The sequence below is a fragment of the Cyprinodon variegatus genome, unplaced genomic scaffold (genome assembly GCF_000732505.1).
Source record: "Cyprinodon variegatus isolate N-32 unplaced genomic scaffold, C_variegatus-1.0 Scaffold559, whole genome shotgun sequence".
Classification (NCBI taxonomy): Eukaryota; Metazoa; Chordata; class Actinopteri; order Cyprinodontiformes; family Cyprinodontidae; genus Cyprinodon; species Cyprinodon variegatus.
In genome coordinates this window covers 539,955-550,625 of record NW_015151012.1, presented here as the reverse complement: position 1 = coordinate 550,625, position 10,671 = coordinate 539,955, and the positions used below count along the sequence as shown (strand labels likewise).

The 10,671-nt window shown below is 38.0% G+C and overlaps 1 protein-coding gene across 1 annotated transcript in view; it reads right to left on the bottom strand.

The window, feature by feature from the left end:
• The window catches only part of rbpj (recombination signal binding protein for immunoglobulin kappa J region), a 57,132-nt gene that overhangs the window by 4,921 nt on the left and 41,540 nt on the right, over positions 1–10,671 (bottom strand). Inside the window, exons 3-7 of the mRNA XM_015391780.1 lie at positions 9,397–9,492; positions 5,088–5,253; positions 2,324–2,498; positions 1,127–1,264; positions 925–1,037 (exon numbers count right to left, since the gene is read on the bottom strand). Coding sequence (XP_015247266.1) covers positions 925–1,037; positions 1,127–1,264; positions 2,324–2,498; positions 5,088–5,253; positions 9,397–9,492 — 688 coding nt within the window. The remainder of the gene's footprint in view (positions 1–924; positions 1,038–1,126; positions 1,265–2,323; positions 2,499–5,087; positions 5,254–9,396; positions 9,493–10,671) is intronic.

Here is a 10,671-nt window from a genome sequence, read left to right as displayed (position 1 = left end):
ATTTAAGACATTTTAATACCAATTAAGGCCTTTTCAGACTTTTTGAATTAGTACCAGTGATCATATCCAAATAACTAAAATTTCCTAGTGTCTCATTCCCAAATAAAGTAAAACTTAATTAAACTCAACAAACGGGACATGTTGAGTCTTCTCTGAAAGACAGAAAACTCTTGCTTAGAAATCTGCAACGCCAAGAAAAACAGAACATCCGGTATGACATCACAGCAGCATCACCTCATTTTCTATATTGTTTCTTGTTCATTTTAAAAAAAACAGACTAGTTTCTTTTTTTTTTTTCAATGTGAATGCAGCATGCCTTTGTGGTGTCCTAATAAATGAAGGTTCAGAGCCATAAAGGGGAGAAAATCTGACAACTACAAGAGCTATGAGTGTTTTGCAAAGCAAGAAAATGGGGTCAAGAAACATAAAAATAGAAGAAAAAACAAGATGTCAGGGGCTGCTTAGAAAATCATGAGTCACATTATGAAAGAAGGAAAACAAGGTTGTTTTTTATTCCCTACAAAAAAACTTATTTGAACAAGATAAAAGTCTAATCTTCAACTTTGAGGAAAGGAGAGAAAAATAATCTCTTTTCATGTCAGAGGACCGGATGATTGACAGCTCTGTGCAGCCTGCTAATTAAAGAACAATGAGAAGAAAACAAAAACTGTGGGAAAATTGTTTATGTGTAGAAAATAAAACAATGGGCTTTGGTTTTGAGGGAACTGGCAGTCTGATTTTGACATGTTTGGACAGAGCTGGGAGAACAGTGTCACTCAGCTTCTATCTGAGGGTGCGAGTGGAGGAACGGCAAACCGCGAAAACAAAAGAGAAAAGAACAGGATCTTAAAGAGGAAGAAAAACGGCCTAAAGTTTGGCTTTTCATTACATGTTGGGCTTTTTAGTTCCTAAGATCACATTTACCAGTCTGGGCAGCGCCATGCCGGTGACCGAACACACCAGCTTGACCGTCTGACCGTAGTGGATGTAACCGTCTCTCACAGTGAACTCCTCTCCTTCTGACTCCTCGTCGTCCACTGCAAACGCAAAGGAACCAACCAATCAAGAGCGGGCACCGGTTCATCGCTCGTTTATTTTCTTTCATGTTTGGCTAAGAGGGACTTACGCAGGTGGATGTAAAAGGCGCCCCACTGCTGGGAACTGGCGTGGAAGTTGCCCCCCTCCACGTGAAGGTAACGTGTGCTGACCGTCTGGGAGCGGAGTCGGTTGAACAGCGCCACTTTGGTCCCTGATGCGATGCACACTGCGGACAGAAGCAGGAACAGACGGGCTTACATGAGAAGGAAGAAGACATGCTGCACCACAGGCAGCTGCATCTTGCATAATAGTTAACAGGCAGATGTTGTAGGTGCTGCCCTCTGGTGGCTGAACATATATTTTTATTCACATTATTTCAGATTTAAGATTCATTTGTAGAATGATCTCAAGTTTTTCCATTATCATTTTGGGAGGTTCGGCATTTAGGGTAATTTCTGGCTTGGAAATGAAACAGTTTCCCAGATTTAGATCAAACTAAACCTAGAAAGGTTCAGGTAACAAACTGGATGTATTTTCCTAAAAGCTGAAACAAAAAACATTTAAAGAAGTCACCCTGTCCTTTTTTTTTTTTTTGATTTATTATGTTTCTACTGTGGGAAAAAGATCTGACAGTTTTAACGAGCTGATGAAAAGATTTACGACTATAGAACGGCTATAGAAATGTGCCTGAACCAGTTCCAGGGCCTTAAAGGTGCTGCAGACATGGGAAACACAGGACCAGTCTACAAAAACACCCGCTAACAGAGCAGCACTACAGCATCAAACATGAATACAAGACAAAAAAACAGAACTTATCTTTAATTTCTGTAATAAGTAGCAGACTAAATTGAATAATTAACGAGGCAATGTTTAAGATTAAAAGGATAATAATCTGGATGTAGATTCATAGAAAAACTTCTTGCACTAAATGAATCAACAAATGCGAAGGAGTTATTACATCCACATGTAGACACACAAGTTAAATTCATGTCCTCATAAATGTTAAATATTAGCAGATAAAACATACTTTCAAAATACGGATATTCAGGTATTTTGGAAGAAATTAGTTTAAATAAAGCAGAATCCTTCTGATGCCTTCTCCAACAGAATATTTTGAGATATACGCAAACAAAACATCTGGTGACACAGTTAAAAACAAAACAGAAATTGATAAAAATAGGCACTAGAACCCCAGAAAGAATCTGCAAAATAAGATATTTTTATTGTATCTGGAAAACACAGAGATTTAAAGTTCAAAGTTTTAAGACTTAAGAAGGAAACTCACGGTCAGCGTTTTTGAGCGACTGCTTCTTTTTGGAGGGCTTGGAGATGACTTTGATCCTCTTGCTGAGGAAGACGCCGATGTCTGCGCTGTTGCCGTAGAACATCTTGACAGACAACATGAAGTGCTTTCTCTTGTCGGAGTCGGATATGTACAAGGTTTTGGCTGTGCAATAATTCTGCCGGTTGAGAGGGAGAGAAACCATAAACATTTGGAAAGACGCTAAACGGACTGACTGCTCAATAAAAAAGTCATTTTTAAAGATTCTTTTAAGATTATTTCAATCATTTTTCTTTCTGCTTTACTGAATATTTTCTCTAGCACTAAATTAGGTGTACCGTTGCTGTTTGCATGTGTTAGATTTGGGATTTTAAAGGATTGTCTGAAAGAAATAAAGTCCTTCATTCATTGGTAAATTCCTAAGCAAGCCTTCAGCAGCCAGGAAGATGACTTGGATGTAATTCTGGAGGGTTTATAATCATTACAGCCATTAATTATGACCAACAACCAAAGTTTAATATATTTGCAATAAAATAAACTGAGGTAAAGTGAAATCATCTGTATTTTCTTCTCCTCCTGCAGTGAAACAGTCCCTCAGCATGATGCTACCACCATCATGCTCATTTTGTTGGTAAATTCTAGCTCTGTGTTAGACCTGAGCTTCTTGAATAGCTGTTCCTCATCTTTCTTCAATCCATTTTTGTTTCTCCCACTCATGTTCTTAGAACCAGCAGTTGTTTAGTAAAGATTCCTAAGGAATCTCAGGATCCAACTGTGGACTTTATCTGTGCAAAGGTTTATTCAGCTGAGGTCTGAAAGGTTATAATGACACCCAGTGTCTCAAAACGGAACAAAACGTCTCATGACTGGAACCAGGAAGTAAACACTTCAATGCAGAAGTTCTGCACTAACCTCCAGCTTTGAAAGAAAAAAAAAAAGAACTAAGACAATGTTGATGGAGAGGAAAAATCGTTTATAGCAAATGAAAAGTGTTTTGTGTTTATTTCACAGTTCATTTCTAAATTATAGCTCCTTTACAGCAAGGTTACAAGATATAGTTGGGCCATTTACAAAAATGGAGGAAATATAAGGTGCTTATTTGTAGAGCCCAATCAAATTCTACTTATTTTACTTTATTTTCATGCAACTGAGGAAACATCTGTTTGACTCCAACTGGAGTGGATTTACTGAAAAAAAAATACACGCAAACAAATGTAAGTAACTAAAAACCAGCAAAACATACTCTGAATTTCTATGACACTGAACTTCATCATGCCACTGATCTAATCGATTTATTCTGGGTGTAAAACAAAGGGGGGGACACAATGGATGTTAGTTTTCATTTTTGGAGAGCCAGCATCCTGGCACATCAGTTGGCATCATTGCCATGGTAACGTGGCGTGCGGGTTGGTGTAAATGTGAGTGTCGGCGTATCTTTAGTAATGAGTTCTAATGCTTCCTCCGTGGTATGGACCATTCTGGGGCGCTGTTTGCCTTCAAACACATGAAATCTAACCAGCGGATTAAGCTGGTTAGATACTGGGAGACAAAGGGGTTCAGCAAACACGGCTGCATTGAGATGGGTTTAGGATTTGGAAAAAAGGGAACAAAGTAAGAAAGGTCATAAATCAAGTTTTTCAAATGCGGTTCATTATTCTGGTCACGATTGCTGCTGGTTTAATGAATCCTGCCTGCCAGTCTGTGAGACTTTTGGAGTTTCTTTACTTTCTGATTCAACTTCTTATGGTTTTTATGATGTTTGCTGTGAAAAATGCTTCATATCGACTTTTAGCCAAGATTCTGACCAAGGTTATAGTCATTATCTACAACCAATGAAATTATAAAAGCTAGAATTAAAAACCAATTCTGTTAAATAAATTAAAAAATATATAAAAAAAAAACTAACTAAAACTTTTTTTTTTTTTTTTTAAAGTTCACAAAACTAAAACTAACTGAAGTTGGAGACAATGTGCTTAGTTTTTGTTTGGGTCTTTATTATAGAGTTACTGGTTTCGCCTTTTTCTGTTCCACCGCATTACGCCAGCAGATGGCAGCACAGCAGTAAGGTCATGTGTAGTGCTGCAGCGGTCTGTCCTCATCTAGGATTTTATTTCTTTGTTTTTTTGTTTTTTTTTTATTTTAATCTTTCCTCCAGTATGCAAGTCATTTTACATAAAAGGCTGAAACTATAATAGAAATGAACAAAAAAATGGAAACTATAAGAATTTTCAAGAAATAAAATCCAAACTTGCTAACAAATATTGAATACAAATTAAAACCTAAATAAAATTGATAATCAGAAGTCTAAACTAGATAAGAAACAAAAACTAATTAAATTTCAAAACTAATTCAACCTTGTTTGTTATGTTTCTGTGGACATTAAAGAATTAATTAGGGAAACGTAGAAGAAGCAACACAAGAATAAGAATAAAAATGAAAAAGTAAAACTCTTCCCCTGGTACGGGTGTTTAAGGTCAAAGATTTTTGAGGTAAAGCTTTAATAAAGAAATTAAATGTGTTCTGACTCTATAAGTAAACTAGAATACTAATGTCAACTTTGATTCCTTTTAGTTTAATCCCACCAAATGTACATGATGCTAGCATGTTGGTAAGCAAGTTAGCAAACGTCTACTGAGTCAGACCCATGTGATCTTTTTTTATGTTTACAAAAACCCCACCCATCTCCAGGTATGATCTCTCATCAGGAAAAACTGCCCTTCATTACTTCACTGGAGGGATTTCACTTTTTATTCTTTAGGACCAATACCTTTCCCTCCAGGTTGAGCTGTTGCATTTCTTGGTCGCTGTTGCCGATGCCAATAAAGGCACAAGGCTGTGACTCGTGCTCCGTGCAGCCGTCTCTTTCCATCTGCTCCTTCTTTTTCTTCCAGCCGCTGCCCATCAGGTACACGCAAGGAGGAGGGCAGAAGAACCTGGAAACAAGGAGGCGTTGGTTGTTTATCAGAACAGGTTTGAGGAACAAAGCATCATATGTTCTCTTTGCAAGAGACTGGAGATTTAAAGAATATATTTATTTACATTTTAATGGAAAAACAAAGATTTTAGCTCAAATACTTAGGAGAAACCGTACCTTTATGTCAAAACAAACCAAAAGTGCATCTTAATTTTGCACCAGTAGAGGGCAGTGTAGGATCACCTTTCTCCCAGCCAAGTAAAACAAATTTCAATTTTACCTGCAACTTATTTTAAAGCTGATGCACTTTGTCCAAAAGATGTTAAGAGGACACACCTTGAAAAAAATTGAAATAAAAACAATCCTAAAGGAATTTTAGACTTTTCTACTGTGCTTTTAAACAGATTAACCAAATCCAAAAACAGCCTAGAAAGAGGAAAACTCAAGCTTTGAAAGATGAAAAAGAAAAAAAAAAAAAAAAAAAATGCTTCTTTGCAGGACAAAGACGCTCTAAATGAGTTCATGTGCGACAGTAGGGAACTGGAAAGAAAAGCCATTTCGCAACTCCAGGCCGCCTCTGTGGGTGTTTGTCTACTTTCACCTCCTAAAAAAAAAAAAAAAAAAGAGCAGACAGCGAAAGGATGCAAGAAACAGGGAGCTGCATGTTTGAACTTCTTTATGCATCTACAATTCGGCTCATGTGTAAAAAAACGGGCAAAAAAAAAAACAAAACTGAGAGAAGTGTGCAGCAGCAGGACGCAGATGGCATTTAACAGAAGAGCAGATCATTCTTGCAAAATTTTTTCCTGATGGACTGATAATCATCTAACAAACCAGCATCCGACAAATTCCTGCTGCCTGTTTAACTGGACAAAGACAAAATCATCTTTTCCAAATGTTGGGCTCCAGCATTGGGATCAACATTTGATTTACCAGGAGATGGGCCTGATGAGACTGCAAGCAGTGTTGCAAACGGGAGGCCAAAAACACAGCAGAGCTGAACGCAGCAAAAATGAGCGTTCGGAACGTTTGAGGGTAAGGAGGGGTGGGAGGCTATAAAAAGTTGCAGTTAGAGGTGCAAAGTTGAAGAGCAGTATGACAGGAAGGGTTTGAGGAAGAAAATCAGTCAGAACTTAAAAAAAAGAAAAAGCAGGAGGCGTTGCATCAGATGCTGATGAAACTGCATAGATAATCTAAAATGAGGCCTGCAGACTCTAAGACGCCCTGCTGGAGGGATGCAATGGATGCACACTTCCTGGACTCAAGGATTCCTTTCCTTCAGAGATTCATCTTCAATAGATCAATCTATTGGTCTAGTCATTGGTTCTGTTTATTCAAAAAAAGAAAAATAGTTGTGAAAGAAAACATCGGATTTCAATATCATTGGTGTCGCTGTAGATATTTTTTTTATTGTTTTTATGTCATTCTTCATCATTACATTACGTCTCCACCACTCTAAGATTTTACCAAAAACTATCAAAGTTAAAACCTTGATATTTAGAAATCGTTCACACACAGGTTGTATTGTATTCCATACTGATCCAGACCTATTTATGTATTTACAGGGTTCTCATACGCAGGGTGAAGAGAACCGCAATAGATAAATAACTTCAATAATTATTTCGTTGTTTCATTTATTCATTAAAACTGGAAATAAATAAGGAATTTATTTCATAAAAAATTAAATATAATTATTTCATCATTTTAATCATTTCATGTTTTTGGTCCGAAGCATACAAGTGATTAATCTTAATAATAACACATCCATAAGTGAAAAAGAGAAGCTAGATCTGTTTCCATAGAAACCCTAACAATCTGATTGGCCGTTTCTTACTGAGAAAGATGAGGCAACTTTTTCCTTATCTTTCTTCCACTCGGTCAACATTTTTGCTTGAAAAGATGTAAATAAATTTCTTAAATGTGTTGTAATTATTTCTGGCACATTGGGTAAGTAACTCCAGTCTCTATAGCCATACTTTGGTCTCTTAAGCTACATTCATACTGCAGGGCTTAACGCTCAATTCCGATTCTTTAACATGGTCGTTCACATTTCCATATATATGCGACTCGTATGTGATCTCCTGTGTGAGCTGCAGTGTCACAGCTTAAGTGTCCCGCACATGCAGTAGAGGATGCGATGACATCACAAGTACCGAGCATAATCTGTGTTTATGGAAGTAAACATGGATGGTAGTGCTGGAGTGAATCTAGTGATTCGCAACTGCTCTCCACACTATTGTCCGCCATGATTCTTTTTCTCCCTGCTCCTGCGTTGTAAGGAGCAGAGTAGGGACTTTTCTTGAACATGTAATAAATGTAATGTAATGGTAGGATGAATGCGACCTGACCTTGAAAAGATCAGATTCGTATCGGTTTCAGGACCACATAAAGTGGCCTGGATCGCATTGGAAAAAAATGGAATCTGTATTGTTCAGACTGTCATGAAAAGATCAGATAGAGGTTGCATATAGAGCAGGGAATATTAGCCCGAACCCGACGGGACCCGAGAGGTCCTGCCCGGTTCGGGCGGGTTCGGGCTGTACTTTTTATTATTTCATTCGGGCCGGGCCGGGCTCGGGCTTTAAACCGTTATATGCGCGGCAAATAAATGATCATGTGATAACGTTCGATCTATACGCGATGAATGCAAAATGGATGTTACAGAAGTAAAACGGAGATTAGCCCTTAATGCGCACAATTGAAAAATGTCGGGCTGCAAACGGGTCGGGCTCTACGAAGCTGTCAATCATAACGGGCCGGGCCGGGCACGGGCCTGGTTCTTTCGGACTCGGGTCGGTTTCGGGCTGACTTTCAAGGCCCGTTTCATGCTCTAGTTGCATATAGGCCTGAAAATTGGATTTGGAGCCCTTCAGGCCACTGTGTGAATGTAGCCTTAAAGAGACTGTAAGCAGGTGTGAGTGAGTGGGCGGGGCTAACTTTGATTCTGCTGAAATCTCTGGCAGCTCCCTCCTCATTAGCCCTCAGGAAGCTCTCATTAGTTTATTATAGATTTCAGAACAAATCAAGGATATAAAGGCTGGATTTTCTCTCCCAATTTGCTGTAAAAAAGTGAAATAAATTTCCACCTTCTTTCGCGATAATACTGACTTTAAAATAAAAATAGAAGAAAAGGCAGTTTTCTTGCTCAGAAGCAGCCAATCATGTCAGCGTTTCTATGGAGACGATCATTGAACTGCCTCCTTGACTTAAATGGATGTGCGACAGTTTAAATCGGTGCAGGAACATTAATCAATTACTAAATTATGAAATAATTATTCACTTAATATAAAATTACTATATCTAACTGAGGTTTATATAATGAATTAAATATTTATTAAATCAATTCTTTATTTTTTAACTGAATTGTATCACTTTTTATATGTCATTAATGTATACTAAATTGTATACATTAATGACATATAAAAAGTGATTTCCTAAGGGTTTTTGAGTTTTTTGAAAGGTAACTTCCTAATTTATCGAATTTTGGCATTCCTGACCCTCCATATTCTCAAGCCTCTTCCTGACTGTTTAGTAACCCCTCAAAAACAAGAACCATCACATCCTTTTTTCCAAGAAGATCTCGATTTAAACCCAGTATCTTGCTTGCAAAGCAACGGTGCCAACTTTTTAACAAAAAAAATAAATAAATAAGCTAAGCCTAACCAGCCAGTATTACAGCTGTAACTTTCATATTTGTTTACAAGCTGTTTAATATCCTTCATTAGATAATCCAGGGCTGCATGATGTCCAACGACTGGTTTTATAGTGCAGAATAAAGCACTAATATGATCATATTCTGACTGCTAGATTTCTAGGGCAGTGAAACCACCTCGAACAGGGAAGATAGATCACTGACTTGTAGAAGTTGCATTGAGAATGTTTAAAATTTAGTTTCCGGCTAAATATCAGTCCATACAGTCTGTTAGCATATAATGATATGCTTTTAAAACTAAAGATGCTCAGGGTTAAAAATCCAAAGCAAGGAGAAGATGTGGAATAACTAGTCTGTGTTTTATCTTTCAGGGATTATCAGGATTTTTTCTGTATCGCACAACAGCGTGTTGAAAGTTTGAGGTCTGTAGTCAAACGTGTGGCAACAGCTCAGACAGTTAGAAGAGACAGGAAGTGAATAACGAAGGAGTTTGGTGTTCACGGTCCCCACCTTTTCTCATTGCCGTAGGATTTCTGTGCAACCTTTGCATGCAGGATCATGACGGTTTGGTCACCTCGCTCTTTTAGGTAATTCCTCATCGCTTCTCTGCAACAAAACACAAGGAAAAAGAGGAGTAAGGTTACATTCTGCAACCTTTTATTTTTTAGATTAGCATCAGATTCAGAGTGTTGCTTTAAGTCAATGCATGGGTGTCAAATATGTCATCAGGATGAGGTGAAGAAACGCATACGGTGAACTTAAAATGACCCAACCAAAAGCTTGAGAGCTTGCCAAGAAGTTATGCTCGCTCTCCCCCAGATGTGTCCGTGTGGGGGTGGGGTGAACTTTTAGTGCCTGGGGGACAGAGAGGAGCAGGAGAGGGGAAGATGGAGGAGAACCAGAAGATGTAGAGAGAAAAAACAACAACAAAGCTGACCTCACCAGAAAGGACTTCTTATTTTCTGTTAGTTTTTTTTCCCCCCTCCATGCTCCCTGTAGCAAACCTTTCTGATGCATCCTGGGCTTCAAGCATGCTAACAAACAGAATGTTTATAGGAAATCAGCACATCGCACCTCGACTCCTTCTGCACTCATCAGCAGATATCAGTGACACCTGTCAGGCCGGGGTCTACACAGGGCTTCCCACTTCCACACAGCCAGCTTATTGAGAGGCTTTCTAATGAAAAGCATGGGGCCTCCTCAGAGCGCCGCAGAGAGGCGGATGCAGGAGGAGGAGGTCCAAGTGGAATTGTGGTTTATCCATTTTATAATGGGCTGGAAAATGTTTTCTTACTCCACTTTAATGACATTTTTAGTGGATGTTAACATCTGACGGGAAAACTAAAATTGGGAAATATGGAAATGATTGCCTGTGTTCCGTTAAAAACTTTAATTGATCCGACACCTCCGGTTATTAGGATTAATCCAAGGCTTTGAGAGAAAATATAAATACATTTTGTTATAATACATTTTTCTAGAGTTTGAGATCCTAAAATATTTAACCATAAAAAAAAAAAATTAATATAAATTTGTGGTAGTTTTTTTCAGTGGAAAGGCCTAATATAAGAAAATACTGAAAAAGGAATAAAACAACAACAGTCCAACAAAGTAAAGAAGCAAGGGTCCAAGGATGGATGGATGAAAAATTTATGCATTCTAGTGTTTTGTCAAAAGGATGAGAAAAGTCTAAAAAAAGAAAAGATATTTTAAAACTTAATTTTTAGTTTCAACATCGAATTCTTTGTGGATCATCAATCAAACATGTTTCATTCAACCTGCACTTTG